The sequence below is a fragment of the Onychomys torridus genome, chromosome 22 (assembly GCF_903995425.1).
Source record: "Onychomys torridus chromosome 22, mOncTor1.1, whole genome shotgun sequence".
Classification (NCBI taxonomy): domain Eukaryota; kingdom Metazoa; phylum Chordata; class Mammalia; order Rodentia; family Cricetidae; genus Onychomys; species Onychomys torridus.
Window position 1 is genome coordinate 16,322,539 of NC_050464.1, and position 20,000 is coordinate 16,342,538.

Below are 20,000 nucleotides of genomic sequence, written 5' to 3' on the forward strand. Positions count from 1 at the left end.
AGAAAACGGTGGTCTTGGTGGGGAAGATCTAGAAACGTCTGTGAATGGCAGTGAGAGGAAGAGGGGGTACCTCAGTTTCCCAGCTAGAGTACCCAAGGAGGCCCACCTCCAGCCGCATCTCCACCCACCCCTCTTCTGTAACCTTGGGGACACCCAGGCCTTAGGTCCCTCTAACCGCTAAAGATGGGGTATGGCGTCTGGAGATGTGTCTGGGGGTAAGAGATGAGTCTGGGTCTGGGCTGTGTGTGTGTCTTCTTCCTCAGGGATGGCCAAGGACATCTGCCTCTCCCTCCCAGCCCAGCAGCCTCGCTCAGGGCTTCCAAGCCACAGATGAGAAAAAGGAGGAAACAAAATAAAACACCAACAAACAGCAGATGGGCCAGGACGCCGCTCCGCTGGGGCCTGTGAGCCCAAGTTTCCAACTGAGGTTTCCCCTCTTTCCTCCACCTTACCTCCCCCACCTGACTCGGAGGCAGGGTCGCTGTGAGAAAACTCAGCTGGGCTGGTTGCCCTGGTATCTGTTTACTGAAAATCCAAAACAAACATCCCTGCTCTACCACCCACTTAAACCTCCTATGACTCGTCAGTCAGCTGTCTCCATGGATACCGCCAAGTGAACCCCATCGCCTATACAAAAGATGACAGCATGTGAACCCCAAGGCCGGGAGTGCCTTCTCTTCTCCTCAGCTCCCACCTTGGCCTTTCCTAGTCATCCCTCTCTCTGGTCACAGTATCTCGGGCTACAAAGGGGGCTAGAGTCTCTCCAACCTTGAAAGGCAGCGGCCTGGTCCTCTTATGTTCTGCACTAATGTCCACTTGCTAAGGAAATCATCAGGCTGGGAATGTGGTTCGGTTGGTAGTTCGCCTAACATGCGAAAAGGCCCGGGTTCGAGTTCCGGTACTGCATAAACTGGGCGTGGTGAGGCACACCTGTAGTCTCAAAAACTGGGAGGTGGAGGCAGGAGGATCAGAATCTCCAGGCTATCCTCAGCTATACAATGAGTTTGAGGCTAACCTGGGCTGCATGAGCCCGAGATTGTCCGGGGGTGGGGGTGGGGGGTTGGGGGGGTTGGGGGGAGGCTCCTCAGTCATACCTCCTCCCTAGGACCCCAATGGTTTAAGAACAGAGCCCCACCACGATATATATTCTGTTTCTTTCTATCCCTGGTCCTGTGGCTCCAGCCCGCCAATGTCTACGCCCAGAGAAGAAAGCTTCAAAGAATTCTCTGGGGTCTGGAGAGATGGCTCAGCCCTTAAGAGCACATACTGTTCTTGTAGGGGACCCAAGTTCCACTCCTGACGCCCACAATGAACAGCATACAACTGCCTGTAACTCCAGCTCCGGGAATCTGACACCTCCCAGCTTTCACATGCACATACCCACAAATGGACACACACATACACAGACAATTAAAATTTAAGAACAAAGCCGGATGTGGTGGCACCCATCTTTAATGTCAGCACTCGGGAGGCAGAAGCAAACTGATTCGCTGTGAATTGGGAGCCAGCCCGAGCTCCAGATTAAGTTCCAGGCTGGCTAGGGCTACATAATGAGACTCTGTCTTGATAGATAAATAAACAAATAAATGATAAAAATAAAATCTTTAGAAAACACTACCTCTTTTTTCCCTCAGTCGTCTCAGGCTGCTCCAAGGAGCTAAACGTCCACATTGCCCCTTGACAAGGCTTTCTGGGCTAACCCCTGTTCCCATTCCTGGTAAACCCTGGTCCAATCCAGCCACCAGCACCCCACCCAGTACACCTCAAAACCCAGCCACACAAGGCTATTGACAGAAAGAGAGAGAGCCCTCAGTGTACCCAGGAGAGCCTGGCCCCACGTGGGGAGTCGGCCCTGCCTCACAGCAGGCCTGGAAGGCACGTGGAGAGAAGAGACAGGGTCTGAAGTTCTCCGTTGGGCTCAAGTCCAAGAGGAACCAGAACCCAGACAATCACAGGGCACATTTCATGCCCTCTGGCCACTGGGCAGAAACCCAAGGGAAGGTCAGGACGACTTTTCCTGGAGGTAGGCCCAGGGTGCACACAGGGAGGACAGCACTAAGGTCCATAGCTTCTCTGGGATGGGTTTCTTCAAAGGAAAGGGGGCCAACTCGAGTTACTGCAAGCTGAGAACCAAGCGAGGGAGTCTCAAACACCGGGCATCGTAAGCTCTGTGAGACCAGCCAAATGTTCCAATTAAGGCAACCAGGGTTTGCTCAATTATCCCTCATGCCCTCTCACACACGTACACACACACATGTCCCAGCAAATCCTTGGGAGGGAGGGGGGAAGAGGGGAAGGGCGGGCGGGCAGCCCAGACATTTCCAGAGTTAGAAAGTGGGTGGGGCTGGAACATGAGTTCATCTATTTCCTGCCACATCTGGTATAAAGGGAGCCCGAAGCCACTGGACAGAGCACAGCTGGATCAGGCTGCTGCAGAGCCGGGAGAGCACCGTGCAGGAGGAACCCCAGCACACCCGCCCCCCGCAGGACACAGCCAACCGCAGCTGAGCAACAGCCAACAAGCAAGACGAAGAGCCAATCACGAAGCACCTTTGAAAGCTCCAGGTAAGGAGAAAGGCAAGCTTGCTTCCTCACCTAAGGCTTAGTTACGGAAGAGAACTTCCCTTCCCAGAGGTCTCTGTCCACCACCCGTGTTCCCCCTCCGTGTTCTCCCACCCTGTTCTGGAACTCCGCTGCCTTTAGCCCACCCAGGCCCAACCAGGATCACACAGGTGGTCGAGAAAAATGGTCCCATCCCACTTCTAACCCCGGATCCCAGGAGCAAAGACATTGTTTCTCAGCGCCTCTCTAGCAAACCATACCCCTTCCTCAATTTAGCAAAGAAACTTCAGTTAAAAAAAACAAAAAACAAAACAACCAAACCAAAACTTTACAAATTGTGTGTGTGTGTCTGTGTGTGTGTGTGTGTGTGTGTGTGTGTGTGTGTGAGTTCAAGTGTGGAAATCAGAGGACAACTTTCAGGAGTCAGCTCCCTCTCTACCGTGCGGGTCCCAGGAATAGAACTCTGGGTCATGCTTGGTGGCAAGTGCCTTTACCCACTGGGCCGTTCTACGGGCCCCAGAGAAATTTTTTTTTTTTCCATACTGTTAACTTGAGCAGTAGTTTGGGGAATTGTGATAAGGGAATTATTACAATTGGAATAATTGTCATTGTCCAAAGGTCTCTCAACCCCACAGAGGGGAAGAGAGAGATACATGGGGTGTTTTTCTAAGATTCCCTAGGTAGAAAATCAGTTAGCATCTATGGGCAGTAATGCATGCCTATAATCCCAGCACTTGGAGAATTGAAACAGCAGGATCCTGAGTTCAAAAGCAGCCTGGGTAATATAACAAGACTCTGTCTAGAAAAAAAATTAAAAGAATTGGTTGGAGGCAGAAGGGGATGAGCTCATTATCCAATTACATTATGGGATCTTAATGAATGTGAATTTACCAGACTGATCTCTTACAGGCTAGAGACAAACACAGAGAGCCTAATCCATGACTGAGACACCATGTTCCGCTCCGGGCAGTCTTCCAGAAACATCTTATCAGATTCTCTTCCATTTATCCTAGGATGCAGATAACTTCAGCGCTAGCGTGCCTTGCCCTGGGCCTGGCTCTGGTCTTTGAGAAAGGATCTGCTTTACATCTCCAAGAGTCCCACACAGCCCATCAGGCCACTGACTTCGGAGTCAAAGTGTTCAAGCATGTGGTCCAGGCCTCCAAGGACCGGAACGTGGTTTTCTCTCCCTATGGGGTGTCCTCGGTGCTGGCCATGCTGCAGCTGACCACAGCAGGGAAGACCCAGCAACAGATCCAAGACGCTATGGGATTCAAAGTCAATGGTGAGAGATGGGGAAGAGTGGGAGGCAGAGAGGGTCAGAAGGTTCTCTCAGACTAGGGGCCAGAGCAAACAGAGAAGGCAGAGGAGGCTGGCTCCAGCATCGCCAAGCCCAGTCATGTCCAACTGCAGCCCGGGGACCACCCAATTCCTCTCTAGCTTCTGGGTCAGATGGCCTTGATTTGGTGGTGGTGTACCAGGCAGTAGATACAGAACATACAAACTGTGTGTTTATATCCCCTTGGCCCTGGGGATATAGCTTACCTAGCAGGCACAAAGCCCCAGGGTCCATCCCCAACACCAAATGGAACTGGTAACCTGTAACCACATTACTTAGAAAGTGGAGCCGAAAGAATCAGGAATTAAGGCTCATACTTGACTATGTATTGAGTTTAGCAACAGCCTGGATTACATGAGACCTTGGAAAAACAAACAAACAACTAATAAACCTGTGACCTTAACGCTTGTAACCCTCTGTTTTATTATCTATAAAATGGAGAGGACAACTGAAAAAATGCCTACCGCACAGGGATGAGTAAATATGTAAGAGGATTATGAACATGAATTACTTAACAACACCAGTATTATACAAACAGCCTAGCTAGGTACGGTGGTACATACCTGTAGTCCCAGCCCTTGGGAGGCCGAGGGAGGAGGATTATGAATTTGAAGCCAGCCTGGGCTACACATAGCAAGCTCCACTCCAGGCTGGGATAGAGAGCGAGATCTTGTCACAAAACCAAACAGAAGAGCCAAGCAAGCAGCCTGGCTCCTGCTTGACATCCCAGCGCTGGTGAGGCCCTTGGGAAGACTGTTGCAAGGGTAAGAGGTGGCGGGGAGAGGGGTGGAAGCAAGCTAATCTTTATCATTTAAGAAGTGAGCCAGGCGGTGCTGGTGCACGCCTTTAATCTCAGCATTCGGGAGGCAGAGGCAGGCGGATCTCTGTGAATTCCAGGCCAGCCTAGGCTACGGAGTGAGTTCCAAGAAAGGCGCAAAGCTACACAGAGAAACCCTGTCTCGAAAAACAAACAAACAAACAAAAAAAAAGAAAGAAAGAAAGAAAGAAAGAAAAGAAAAAAGAACGAAAGAAAAGAGGAGGAAGAGGAGGGAGGTTGGGAAAGAAAGAGAGAGAAAGAAAAAAGAGTTACAGTTCGGAAAGAGACTTCCCTCCACGGACGGGGAAATGGAACAGCCCCATCCACCTGGGTGAGGCAAGGCCCTCCTTGGGAAAACTGGTCCAGATGAAAGCCCTTGGCTCAACGTGAGCCTAATGGACCCTGCTCTGGTACCCCTGCAGAGAGGAGCACAGCCCCTGCCCTGCGTCGGCTGTCCAAAGAGCTCACAGGGCCATGGAACAAGAACGAGATCACCACCGCGGACGCCATCTTCGTCCAGCGGGACCTGGAGCTGGTCCAGGGCTTCATGCCCCACTTCTTCAAGCTCTTCCGGACCACGGTGAAGCAGGTGGACTTCTCAGAGGTGGAGAGAGCCAGATTCATCATCAATGACTGGGTGGAGAGGCACACCAAAGGTAAGGGGGTGGGGAAAGCAGGCCAGTCCCAAGGGCGCACGCCGAGGGAGGGAATTCCGGGTCAAATGCGCCCATCCTCAGCTCTCCCTTTCTGCTCGTCTTTGTGGAGAAAAGGCAAATGCTTCGAGAACCAGCGTATAATGGTTAATGTTTGTCCTTTTCCTTTCCTCCTGTGGTGCTGAGGATGGGAGCCGGGGGCCCCATGCATGCTGGGCGATCGCTCTGCCGCTGAGCCACACCCCAGCCCCTCACCGGGGAATTCTAGGCGCATGCTCTACCACTGAGCTATAACCCCAAACCGTATTTGTCTTGGTTAGGGTTTTGCATAAAAGCACTCAGAGCTGGGTTATGATGTCTCATCCCTGTAGGAAGAGCGTGAGTTTGGGGTTAGCCTGAACTACATAGCAAGATCCAGTCCAAAAAAACAAACAAATCAAACCCAAAACCCTAGGAAGAGAAAGAAAACTAACCAATTCAAGCCGAGTGCAGTATACAGTATACCTGTAGTCCTAGCTACTCAACCACCTCCAAATAACAACCACCAAAACCCACTAGGACCAGTACAATGGCTCCACCCACAAAGGGTCTTGCCGTGGAGCCTGGCGACCTGAATTTGATTTCTGGAAGCCACACAGAAATGTGGAAGGAGAGAACCAACTTTGCATAAGTTGCCCTCTGACCTCCACTTGGCATGCACACACCCACACACACCTCCTACTTCCCCCTTACACCCAGTAATAATAATATATTTTTTAAAACAAATGAACGAAAGCAACACCAACTGAAAGACATCAGTCAATAAGAGCAGCGGTAACTGTTGACGCAGGTGTGCACAGGCAGGCCTCCAAGATCGTTAGTTTAGGGACCAAAAGAAGAGGCATATGTAGCGACGGAAGGCAGAAGCGTCTAATTCTGATGCTGACCTGGATCCCAGAGCCAAGAAAAACATGATGAAGCCAGAGATGTGGCTCATGCTTATCACCCCAGCTCTTGAGAAACTGAGGCAAGAGGATTGCCGTGAGTTCAAGGCCAACCTGGGCTTTGGAGTGAGTTCTGAACTAGGCTGTGCTATAAAGAGGGAAAAAAGAAGAAGAAAGAAAGGAAGAAGGGAAGGAAAGGAATGGGGGGGGGGGAGAATATTGAGCTGGAAGACATCCTGAGACTTAAAACAAATCGATCCATTTAACCCCCACCAGCTCTTTGTATCCCTTCAATTACATCCATCTGAGAACAGGGAACAGAAGGGAAGCATCTAAAAAAGATGCTTAAAAACCATCTTCTTTTTTTAAAAAAAAAAATATTTATTTACTTTATTATGTATACAGTGTTCTGCCTGCATGTTTGCCTACAGGCCAGAAGAGGGCACCAGATCTCATTACAGATGGTTGTGAGCCACCATGCAGTTGCTAGGAATTGAACTCAGGACCTCTGGAAGAGCAGCCAGTGCCCTTGACTGCTGAGCTGTCTCCCCAGGCCCCATCTTACTTAACTGCCTCTCTTCCCTTAGGTATGATCAGTGACTTACTTGCCAAAGGGACTGTGGACCATTTGACGCGTCTGGTGCTGGTGAATGCCCTCTACTTCAACGGCCAGTGGAAGACCCCCTTCTCAGCGTCCAGCACCCACTACCGCCTCTTCCACAAGTCTGATGGCAGCACCGTCTCTGTGCCCATGATGGCTCAGACCAACAAGTTCAACTACAGTGAGTCCAAGATCCCCAGTCCTCACATCTCACAACTACAGACCCTGGGCAGCACCCGGTGTCCCTCTCAGAGTGGGGAAGGTGGCAGAGGAGGTGGACACACCCAAGTTACCGCAATGACTTCCCAAGCAGAAGATACTGAGATAGTTCGAAAAGGAGGGGGAGATATCAGTTTCTTTCATGCTAGATGAAGCTGAAATGGAGATAGTCTCCCTGACCCACATCTACCCCACTGTTAAGCCCATCTCTCCTCCTAAGGGGTTTCTAGTGTGGTTACCTGGGGCCAATCAGCCCATCGAGGGGGGAAAGCTGTGTGGAAGTTGGGATTTTGAGGATGGGGATAATGAGTGGCTGGGGACAGACAGAAATAATGAAGATCAAGAGGGAGAAGATAGATAAGAAGGGTGTGGTTGGTTACAGTTTAGGGAGAATGCTCATCCAGTACCTGTAAAGCCCTGGGTTCCATGCTCTTCTCATAAGCCAGGTGTGGTGGAGAGTAAGTTCAAGGCCATCCTTGGCTATACTGCTAGTTAAGGGGAAAAAAAAAAAAAAGGAAAACACTTGAATGGAAGGGATGTAGAGTAGGTAAAGGACCTCCAAAACTAGAGCGGAGGAGAGCCTGGCCTTCTAGAGGGAGAGAAGACAGGAGAAGCAGGAGGAAATCCAGGAAGGACTCCATGTGAGCTGGAGCCATTTCCAAAATGCCATCGTGGTTTCTTCCCAGCTGAATTCACCACTCCTGACGGCCACTACTATGACATCCTGGAACTGCCCTATCACGGCGAAACCCTCAGCATGTTCATCGCGGCGCCCTACGAGAAGGAAGTGCCCCTCTCCGCCCTCACCAGCGTCTTGGATGCTGAGCTCATCCGACAGTGGAAAGGGAACATGACCAGACTACCCCGTCTCCTCATCCTGCCTAAGTAAGCCATCCCCGCTTGCTAACACCCTAATCCCGACATCCACCCGTCTCCTAAAGCCACTGTCCCCGTGCGGAGTTTCCCAGAAAGGACATGTGTGGGAGGCTGATGAGAAACCTTCAAGCCTGGGTTTGATTATGGCTTCTTATTTCATCATCATGCTTGGAGAAAGCTTGTACTGTTGGAGAGGATACAGGGTTTTACAAAATCCATTCCCACATTGACCATGCACCAAACACCCACCCACTAAGAGCAGCCCACAGTGGAGCGTAGTGGCACAAGCCTGCAGCCCCAGCACTTGAGAGGGTGAGGCAGGACAGTGAGTTCAAGACCAGCCTTGGCTATGGGGACAAGACTGCTGAGGATATAGCTTAGTTTGTAGAGTGCTCGCCTACCATGCGTGAGGCCCTGGGTTAGAGGCCAATACCACATAGACCAGGCATGGAGGAACAAATTCGTAATCCTAACACTTGAAAGGCTAGCATGGGACGACAAGGCCAACCTGGGCTCGATGCAGCAGGACCCTATCTTGTAAAGGGGGAGGGGTACAGGGAGAGGGGTGGAGACACAGCTCAGCTGGCTGGGCGCACATGCACAAAGCCCTCAACTGGATCCCCAGCACTGCATAAACCAGGCATGGTGGTGCACACCTGTCATCCCAGCATGAGGGGGATCAGGGGTTCAAGGATATCCTCACTCTGCTCCTGGATTATATGAGAACTCATCTTTAAATAAATAAATAAATAAACAAACAAACAAATAAATAAATAAATAAATAAGACCCACCAAAAGAGGAGCTAGAGAAATCAGTATGTAGGAGCTTCTAAATCATTCAACACCCATTTGTAAATGTCTCCTGCTCCCACCTCCACCCCCTCCCTCACCCACTAACAATGAGAGGCATCAATCCCAAGACCAGGCAGAGGAGTGGTCACAGCTTCTGAGTAAGACTCCCCCTACTCCCCTCAGAAGAAAAAAAAAAAAAAAAGAAGAAGAAAACAGATTTTTTTTTTCCTTTTTCTTTTCCCCTAATCCTTCTGCAGAATCAAAAGGGGTGGAGAAGGCTGTGACTGGGTAATTCCAGAATTACAGGGAAGCTCCCAGCCCCAGGCTTCCCCTAAACTCCCAGATGCTCTAATGTCAGGCTTGGAGAAAGAGAGGAATTGAGTTGCTTGAGTTACTGAACGTCTACTGTCTCTCTCCCTCATCAAGATGGAGATAATGAGTCCTGCCCTGGTGGGAAGCAGAGGGCCCCCCCAAAAGTCTCACTGTGTGAGCCTCTCAGAAACAGCTTGCAGACCACAGTTATCTCCAGCCTCCTCGCAGGAGAACGTGAACCTGTTCCTCTCCTGCAGTCAAACGGAATACAATTATGTTCAAACTGCTGTCTTATTCGGGGAAAGCCATTAGTCACGGATTCGAGGGGGTGGCAAGACTGAACAATGTTTCATTAATGTTAGAAGTTTCTAGCAAGGAGGAAAAAAAGGCCAGACCCTCTAGCCAAATGAGATTTCAAAGACTTCTAATCCCATACTAGGGAGGAGGAGGCAGGAGGATCAGAAATTCAAGGTCAGGGCTAGGGAAGTAGTTGTGTTGGTGGAATGCTTGCCCAACTTGCTTGGAGCCCCAGGGTTCAAACCTCAGTGCTACATAAATCAAGCATGGTGGTTTTGCACACCTGTAAATCCTAGCACTCAGGAGGTAGAAGCAGGGAGATCTGGAGTTCAAGATCATCTTTGGCTACACAATGAGTTTGGGGCCAGCCTGGGCTACATGAGACCCTGTGTCAAGGCAAACACAGGATCTACCCTCTCCCACTGCCCTAGGGGACACCTGGTAGGTCCTGGGAAAAGCAGCATTTGACGGGCAAACTAACGTGGTTCCCTGCTCCTGCCCACAGGTTCTCTCTGGAGACTGAGGTGGACCTCAGAGGGCCCCTGGAGAGTTTGGGCATGATGGACATGTTTAGCCCAATCCAGGCCGACTTTACACGTCTTTCCGGTGAGATATAAACCCTTTCACTTCATTGCTTCCGAGGGCCAGGGTTCCCCGGGGAGGACAGAGTGGTGGCTAACCTGTCCCCCCTCCCCTTCCCCTCTGTTTCAGACCAAGAGCAGCTCTCTGTTGCTCAGGCACTGCAGAAGGTCAAGATAGAGGTGAACGAGAGTGGTACTGTGGCATCATCCTCCACAGGTGAGTGGGGCTCTGCTGGGTCAGCCGGCAACTTGGGGGGGGCTGTCACCCTGCAGGGAGGGAACCTAGAGTAAGCCCAGTTACCACCCTTCCCCAAACCTGATCCTCCGTGTGGAAAATGGCTCCACTTGCCCCTGGGACCCTGCTGCCTCGTCTGTGGCTCCTCAGGTCCCAGGATGTGACCAGGACCCCAAAGGAAAACCTGAAGGAAAATCGTAGTGGCAAGTGAACTTAAAACATTTGCTTGGCAGTGAGCCCTAAATATGTTTGTGATTGATAGAACTTAACCAAATCCTACGGGAAACCGGGGCTCAGAGGAAGTCCCAAAATTTTAGGGCAGTAGTTAGAGAACAAAGAAACCACCCGAAGCCAGATAGTGTGGTGCATTCCTTGGAAGGCTGAGGCGGTAGGATGTAAGTTCAAAGAAGCAAGACCCTGTCCTGAAAACCAAGGACAGGGAATGTAGCCTGATGGTAGAGCCCCTGCCTAGAATCCCCCAGTGAGGGGCTGGGGTGTGACTCAGTGGTAGAGCACCTGCCTAGAATCCCCCAGTGAGGGGCTGGGGTGTGGTCAGTGTAGAGCACCTGCCTAGAATCCCCCAGTGAGGGGCTGGGGTGTGGCTCAGTGGTAGAGCCCCTGCCTAGAATCCCCCAGTGAGGGGCTGGGGTGTGGCTCAGTGGTAGAGCACCTGCCTAGAATCCCCCAGTGAGGGGCTGGGGCATGGCTCACTCTTGCTCTAGCATGCCTGGGGCTCTGGGTTCCATACCCATGACTAGTTTCTTTTAAACCACCTGAAAATCACTTCTCAGTGCTGGCACCAGATACAGTAGTGTCGCTGGATCTCTTGGGACCACACCAGTGACAACATCGCCCTAACACGTTGTTCCTCCTCTTTAAGCTGTTCTCGTCTCCGCCCGCATGGCCCCTCAGGAGGTGGTTATGGACCGACCCTTCCTCTTTGTGGTTCGGCACAATCCGACAGGTAAGCAGAACCCTGTAACATTCTCCTCTCTTCCCGCTATTTCTCAAGAATCTTTGTATACCTGCCCACCATGTAGATGTGCCTTGAGCCTTTAGGGACTCAGCCAACATTCTGGAACTCGGTGCCATTCCATTCCAGCACCCTGTCAGTGCCCACACAGGGCCAGGAGGACCCCTGTCCTAACTCAGTCACTTGGCAGCTGTGACTCCTGGAAGCTCATTCGCCTCCTTAGTTTCTTACCTTGTGTGGTTCTTCCCTCCCCCAGAGACCATCCTCTTCATGGGCCAATTGATGGAGCCTTGATAGCGGAAGAGAGAGAAGCCTTCACTTGGGACAAAACTGGAGACATTTATAAGCAGAAACTGAAGAAAAGAATTATTCTAAGTACTCTTTCGGGAGAAAAAGGATGCATTTCCTTTTCACTCCCACACTGGTAAATCTTTCCAACTGGCCTCCCAGACCTCGGACTCGCGGAGGGGAAAGAGTTGGACTCCTCTGTTCCACAAAGGTCTGTGATCCAGACCATAGACCTCACAGAATCTTCATCTGCTCATCTTCCTAACGTTCAGCCTTTGGACCTGGGTCCCACCAGTGGGGTGGGGCCACAAGGCTTTCCCTCAGCATGCTTGGCAAAAGTCATTTGTGTTCCAGTCAGGCTGTGGCTACCTCTGGCCCCAGTCTGCCATGGCTGGGGTGGGTGGCCATGAGCTAAAGGAAGAAACGCTGCCTTTATCTCAAGGTGCACTGTGGAAACAACCACCTTGCCCAGCTCCCAGGGCCAGCAGATGGACGGATTAAGTGTTTGCCCGGGATGGAGCCCTTTCCCCGCTCCCTGTGTGCCCTCCCCGACACAGCATACATAGGTTATTTCAGAGTGTAGGTGACTTGTTTACATAGCTTTTTTCAACCCACAAACTCTTTTTCTTTTGGGAACAGTGAAAAGAAAGGTCAGATGTGTGTGTGCCTGGCTCTTCATCCCCCCAATCTCCCAGAGGGGTGCAGGGGAGAGGCCAGGGGTGTGCGTGAATATTTATCACATTCTTCCTCTTGTATGCTTGTTGGAGAGAAAAGCACTGTTAAGGAAAAAGCATTTTATTTAAACCATGGCACACGGTGTCCTATTTGGGGTCTGTAGTCCTGTATCTCAGGGGTGCGACACTCTACAAGCCTGCCCCTCCAGGTGGCCCCAGTGATGGGGGCTCACACTGCCGACTAGTGGCAGCCTAACACACCCTCACCCCAATACTCGCCTCCGTCCCGTCCCCCCCACCCCCCACCCCGTGGCTTTTTTTTCCTTAGGGACCTTGCCAAGGTGATGCTTGGCAGCCCACGTTAAAGGAAGAAGAAGAAAATATAAGATTGGGAGGAAGGGAGAGATTTGAGGGAGAGCAAAGTGGGTTCACATTTTCCCAATACATTCAGGAACAGAATGGCAAAAGGGGCTGTGTGACCCAACAGGACAGAACTTTCTCCAATTACCGGGTGACTCAGAGCCGCACTGGTGACTCACTTCTATGTGTCATTTCCGGCTGCTGTATGTGAGCAGTGGACACGTGGGGGGGGGGGGGGAGGGATGAAAGAGACAGCCAGCCCGGTCAACCACCTTAGTTAGATAATCATTTTTGAAAGCCTGCAGGGAGGGGTGGGTATGATCAGAAAACCAATTTACTGAAAAATTGCACAAGAAGGTAACGTGAATGTAATCTCATAGCAGGTCACTCCGCCTCCATTATGCCTCCACCGGAAAAACAAACAACTCATTTGTGTTTTTGTTCCTATCTCTCTCTTTTTCCTCTTTTCATTATGCACTGGACAGCCACACACTGTACCCACAGGGGCCCCAAAGTTGGGGTGGAATGTTCTTGAATTTTGTTGGTAAGTGCTTTTTTTTTTTTTTTGATATATAAACAGGTAAATATGTTTTTAAAAACAATAAAAATAAATGATATGCAAATAAAATTGCCTGCTTTTTGCCTTCTATGTTTTACTCAACACAAGGCATCGAAACCATCCTGGGGAACAGGTTAAATGGCTCAGGTGGTAAAGGCTTGCCACACAAGATTGATGATCTGAGTCTAAACCCTGGATCCCACACGACGGAAGGAGAGAGCTGACTCCTGAAAGCCGTCCTCTGACCTCCACACACAGAACACAGCCCGTGCACCCACACTCACACACGCAGATAACGAGAATGAAACAGAGTTGAGGGACAGCCGACGCGCCTTAAATGATAAAACACAGTTGCTGACAAGCCCAAGACCTGAGTTCAATTCCCAGAACCCACATGGCAGAACTGACTCTTCTTACAAGTTATCCTCTGACTTTGACACACCCGTGCTGAGCACACACTTAAGTGCTCACACCCACACCCACAAAATAAATGGAAATAAAAATAAGCCATGACTGAGCACAAGCCTGTGCTCTAGCGCTTGGGAGGTGGAGGCAGGAAGAATCTCCAGTTCTAGGCTAACTCAGCCTCTGGTATAAACTGGAATCGATAAGTATAGCAAGAATGAAAAAGAAGCCCTAACTGACCTCTGGTGCTAGGGACTTTGGTGAAGCGCACATCCACAGGTGGGAAAATCCATGAGAGGTCAAGGTCACCACAGCTCTGTGTCCTGCCTGAAGGATTCGTTGTACTGGTTCTGATTCTCCCCGGGGAAACCATCCTTAAAACAGAAAAGGGAGGGCTGAGGACGTGGCTCAGCTGATGCTTGCCCAGCCTGGACAAAGCTCTGGGTTTGATCCTTGGAACTCCATCAAAGCAGGCATGGGGACACACGCCAGTAGTTCCAGTGCTTGGGACGTGGAGGCAGGAGGATTTCAAGATCATCTTGGGCCATGTCGTGAATCTGTAGCCAACCTGGGCTATGTGAGACCTTGTCTCCAGAAAAACAGAAGGAGGAAAAAAGGAGGGGGGCAGGGAGAGGTATGCTGGGTTTGGTGGCGCACAACACATCACTTGAGAAGCAGAGGCAAGCAGATCTCTGTGAGTTCAAAACCAGCCTGGTCTACACAGCAAGTTTCAGGCCGGCCAGGGTTACATAGATAGACAGACCCTGGCAAGAAGTGGGAGGGGACTGGTTGATTAAAAGAGGAAGAGGAGGGGGAGGGAGGGAGGAGGGAAAAGTAGGGTGGCGCGTGCCTGTAACCCAAGCACTTGTTGACGGTTCAGAAGCTGGATACCAGAAATGAGCTTTACAGTGAGATTGTGTCTCAGAAGCAGGAGAACCAGGCTTGGTGGTGAATACCTATACACCCAGCATCTGGGAGGTAGAGGCAGGAAGATCAAGAGTTCATAGTCGGGGCTGGAGAGATGGCTCAGAGGTTAAGAGCACTGCTTGCTCTTCCAGAGGTCCTGAGTTCAATTCCCAGTAACCACATGGTGGCTCACAACCATCTGTAATGAGATCTGGAGCCCTCTTCTGGCCTGCAGGGATATGTGCAGACAGAACACTGTATGCATAATAAATAAATAAATAAATAAATAAATAAATAAATAAATCTTTAAAAGAGTTCATAGTCATTCTCTGCTACCCTGAGGTATGCAAAAACAGGGAGGGAGAGGAAGGGGGTGGGGAGACAGTGATCCAGATGTGCCAAACACTTCCCACCCACAGCCAAGCACCTAATCTCTGTCGTCTCTGGATTCTTGAAACTATCCCTCTATCATGGACTTCCCCCATCCCCCATCCCGCTCTCCATTCCTCCAGCCCCAGATTTTCCTTCTGGGATGGCCCAGCAAAGCCAGCCAGGGGATCACTTTCAACATGGCCCCTGTCAGACTGTGCTCTCCAGGCCTATAACAATGCTGTCTTCATGTGTCCAGCCCCGTTTAGACTTCAGATTCCCAGGAACAAGGGCTCTTTTGTTACGGACATACTCTCCATAGCCACTTTTAAAGACTTTCCTAGAAAGTCCTCCCACCCACCCACACACACTTTCTACCTCGAGTTTGGGGCTTGAGGGCTTATTTATTTCTGGTGTGTGTGTGTGTGTGTGTGTGTGTGTGTGTGCAGGGCTGGGATTCCAAGTCAGAGCTTCAAGCATTCTAGGCAAGACTTCTCTAGGCTGGATAGAATTGACCCGTGAGGGGCTGGGGGCTTGGCTCAGTGGTAGGATGCTTACAGAGCATGCATGAGCCCCCCCCCCCCCCCCCCCGCGCGCGCGCCTCTCCCCCCCCCCCCCTTAGGCTCAGTCCCCAGCACACAACAGAAACTTGACAAAATTAAAAGGACAAAGGGAAAAAGCGTTGACACCCCCTGGCTTAGCTTAACCTAGAGATTCAAACCAGATAATTCAAAGAGACTGTGATTGCGGGCCAAACTCCAGCTGAGGGCAGGCAACATGGCTCAGTGGATAAAGGCATTCGCTGTGGAGCGTGAGGATGTGAGTTCCATTCCCAGGACTGATACCAGAGAGAGAAAACAGAAGACTGATTGATGTCAATCGTCTGCTGACCTCCATATGTGAACCATGGCACGGGCATATATCTGCACTCATGAACACACATCACACACACACACACACACACACACACACACACACACTCACACACACATGAAAAGGAAGTAAGTGTTAAAGAAGAAAGAAAACAACCCTCGGACACTAGTTTTTAATCCTCTTGTTTCACTCTCTTGTACAAGTCCCTTTGGGCTCAAGGGTGGGTAGCTAGGGTCATGAAGACAACCGCCTAAGAAGTCAAGGACACGGGGACCCAAATACAATCTCCTTATGTCCCCAAAAATGTGAGCAGTTCTGGGCCTCGGGCTGAAGGCTGAATAGTGACCCATTTATAATAAGAGATTTTCTTTTAAAAACTTACAAGGAACTCTATATCAGAAAAAAAAAAAAAAAAGCTCAAAAAAGCAGGACTCCTGAGCCCTAATTCTCCAACAGACAGTTCAAAAATGGCCTCACATGCTGAGAAGGCTCAAGAGAAAAGGATTCTTCAAAAGGTCCCCTCACTGCAGAGGAGTCCAGCAAGGCGCTGCCCCACTTAACAGGTTCTCTGCTATTCTCAGATGCAGCCAAGATAAAGACGGTGAGGGACCTGGGTGACCCAGGCAGCCACCTCACAGCGTGCGGCCTGCTTGGCCTCTTTGACTGTGCGTGGCCTGCTTTCCTCAGCTCCCGAACTTTTTCTTCTTTTCTCTATTTCTTTAGAGATGAAACACTGAGAGCTGTCCCCAGCCACCACTCCCAGTTTTTTTATTTATTTATTTTTTATCAATCTCACACAGTGGGATGTTTATCTGCCCACGGACAGGCAATGAACACAAATGTGGGAAACCCTCCGTGATAAAAATATTCTATAAAGACCACATCTGCCAAGGAGACGTGACCTGTTTTCCAAACTTTCTTTCCTTCTTCTTCTTCTTCTTCTTCTTCTTCTTCTTCTTCTTCTTCTTCTTCTTTCTCTCTCTCTCTCTCTCTTTAAAACAGGATACCATTAAATGGCCTTGGCTATCCTTGATCTCTTGCCTTGATCCTCTTGCCTCATACTACTAAGTGCAGGGATTGTGTGACCCCATGCCAACGTGAAAATCATGGGATTTCGGTTGTATGTGTTTGTTTTGAGACAGGGTCTCCCTATGTAGACCAGGCTAGCCTCGAACTCATTACAAACCCATCCGATTCTGCCTCTCAAGTGCTGGAATTAAAGGACTCACTAATCTTAGGAAAGTTTTGTTTGAAGACAGGGTCTTGATATACAGCTCAAGCTAGCCTGGAACTTGCCATCATACAGCCCCAGCAACCTGAGTGCTGGAATGACAGACATGTAACATCACACCTGGCTCAGGTACATCTTCTTTTTAATTAGTATTTTTAGATTTATTTATTTATTTTTATTTTACTAGTATGGTTGTTTTGTTTGCATGTATGTCTGTGCACATGTATTTACTGTGTGGGTGCACATGTGTGCACAGACATACATGAGCTTCTGAGGAGGCAGAAAAGAGTATTGGGTTTCCTGAAACCAGAGTTATTAGTTACAGATGACTGTGAGCCGCCATGTGGGTGCTGGGAATCGAACCCGGTCCTCTGGGAAAGCCACCTCTCACAGCCCTTAAACCACTTTTTAAAGTGGTCCACCAAGTAAGTCTCATCGTAGTAACAGTGGCAAACATCTATGTAGCCATGAGGAAACCCGAGACAGCGTCCTCGAGAGGACTCAGCAGGTAAAGGCTGTTGTCTCCAAAATGAGCTGAGTTCAACACCCAGAACCCCAGAGGGAGGAGGGAATGTACTCCTGTAGGTTGTCCTCTGTCCTCCACACACATGGCACATGCTCACCCACACAATAAATAAATAAATGTTAAAAAAAAAAAAGTTTCAAAGACGTGTGTGTTAACTTAAAAAAAAAAAAGAAGAAAAACGAGAGAGATCGAGAAACTGGATGATTCTATCAGCAGTAGTGTTTTTGAGACACAGCATCTTGTTCTCTCACCCAGGATGGCTTCAGTCGCCTGGGCTTAACAACTTGCTAAGTAGCTAGGACCATGGGCAGTAGCTAACGCACCCTAATCCTACTAAGATGGTCATAACTACCTAACAGCGTGACAGGGTACAATGTCTGTACTTCTGTCGCTGTATGTATTGACTCTTTGTGGCATTTATGAATGAGAATAAGTCTCTCCAAACACCAAAAGTGCTTAGAAGAGCCCGTGAGACAGCTCAGTAAGATGCCTCAGTTGGTAGAAGTGCTTGCTGCCACGCCTGGGGAACTAAGTTCGATTCCTGGGTCCCACATAATAGAAGGAGAGACCGGATTCCTGAAAGTTGTCCTCCGATCTTGTGCATCCCCCCGACACATACCACAATCAATCAATCATTGTATTGTTTGAGCGTGTGTGTGTGTGTGTGTGTGTGTGTGTGTGTGTGTGTGTGTGTAGAGCTTATACACAGCCAGGCAAACCATTTTGGCCTCAAGTTCCCGTCTCCAGCGCCTGAATTCACATACGCCACTCTTTAGCCTAAACATAAGCTTCCTGGGTGAGGTGTGTGTCATCGCCGCATGTCTCCCCCCCCCCCCCCTCCCACCAGATGTCACATTGACTCTAATGGAATGCTCTTTTCTGGATAGAAACAGCTGTGTCTTCAAACAAAATCGTGCCAAAATTCTGAACTCTGTTGTTTAGCTTAGAGTCACTTAAAAGACAAACACAGGGCTGGGAATGTGGTTCAGCTGGTAGAGTGCTTGCCTTGTGTGCACAACGCTCTGAGTTCTAGCCCCAGAACTCCACAAAACCAGACACAGCGGCTCAGGCCTGTAATCCCAAGGGGGGGGGGGGTGCGGTGCAGGAGGATCAGAAGTTGTAGGTCATGCTTGGTCTCATGGCAAGTTTGAGGCCAGTCTTTGATACATGAGACCCTGTCTCCAAAACAGAGGTGGGAGAGGGGGAAAGGATTAGTAGTTCATTGAGACAGCTCAGTGGGCAAAGGCGCTTGCCACCAAGGCCCAAACCTGAGTTCCATCCCCAGGAACCATATTGATGTGGAAAGAACCAACTTGGGCAAGTGTCCTCTGACCCCTACATGTGCACCATGGCGCGCGCGCGCGCACACACACACACACACACACACACACACACACGTGTCTTATTCTGTTTTTTAGGGTTGTTTTGTTTTAGGAGACTAGGTCTCACTGCTCAGCCCAGGATGGCCTCGAACTTGTCATTCACCTGTCTCAGCCTCTCAAAACTCTCAAATAAAGGGACGACAGGTGTGTGCCAGCATGCCCAGGTAGAGTTGAATAAGATATAAAGAGTAGAGAATCATGATGGTCATGGTTCTGGAGGCTGGGAAGGCCAGGAGCACAGGGCTGGCATCCATTCAGCTGCCGGGGGCCTGGCGCTGCTTCCCGTTGGGGGGGGGCGGGCAAATGGCTGTGTGCAGAGGAGAGAAAATGGGGAGGGTGGATTCCATTTATAACAACGCACTTTCAATGACTAATCCAGCTCAAAGGAGCGAGGAAGTCATCATCATTCCCCTTAATGGCAGTGTTAGTTACTTTTGTGTTGTTGAGAGAAAAAAAAAAACACATCACAAAAGCAGCTCCAAGCAGGGCTTGTTGCGGCTCACAGTCTGAGGGCACAGTCCCCTCAGTCCGCCATGGTGGGGAGGGGATGACAGCAGAGCGGGGTGAGGCAGCGGGTCACATGGCATCTGAAGTCAGGAAGCAGAGAGATGCTGTGCTCGGCTCACTGTCTCTGTTTTATTTAGTCTGGAGTCCCAGTGGATGGGATGACGTCACCCACATTCAGGGTGGGTTTCCCCATCTCAGTTAAACTCCCTGGAGATGCCAAAAGCTATGTCTGTCTCCTAGGAAATTCTCAATCCAGGCAGGTTGACAAGGAAGATTAACTATCACAGAGTTAGTTTGACTCATGATTTTAGGGGAATGCAGTCCATCTCCCTGGGGAGACACAAAGGAATGGCTCTGTCTAGGGTAGTGGGGGCATGATGCTGTGGCTCCTCACAAGGTAAGAGACCAGGAAACAGAGAGCTAGATGGGAACAGGGGGTGGGTATCCCCTTCAAAGACCTAGTGATGGACTTCTGTCAGCCATGCCCCAATGTTACTTACTTTTATCACTGCTGTGATAGAATACACTGACAGAAACAAGTCCAAGAGGAAAGGGTTTGCTTTCACAGTCCAAGGGTCCAGTCCACCATGACAAGGACGTCACGGCAGGTGGAGGGCGAAGCAGCTGGTCACATGACACCCACAACCAGGAACAGAGTGATGAATGTTGGTGTTCAGCTCCCTTCTCTGCTCCCCCGGTCCAGGATCCCCCCTAGGGAATGGTGCCACCCATAGTGGAAA

General features: G+C 50.1%; 1 protein-coding gene across 1 annotated transcript; it reads left to right on the forward strand.

The window, feature by feature from the left end:
• Positions 1-2,402: 2,402 nt before the first annotated feature.
• Positions 2,403-13,037, forward strand: Serpine1 (serpin family E member 1). Its single transcript, XM_036172247.1, has 9 exons — positions 2,403-2,565; positions 3,576-3,847; positions 5,141-5,374; positions 6,882-7,076; positions 7,801-7,999; positions 9,897-9,997; positions 10,103-10,189; positions 11,088-11,171; positions 11,437-13,037. Exons 2-9 carry the CDS (start codon positions 3,577-3,579, stop codon positions 11,472-11,474), a joined length of 1,209 nt encoding a protein of 402 aa, XP_036028140.1. The 5' UTR covers positions 2,403-2,565; position 3,576; the 3' UTR covers positions 11,475-13,037.
• Positions 13,038-20,000: the final 6,963 nt, after the last annotated feature.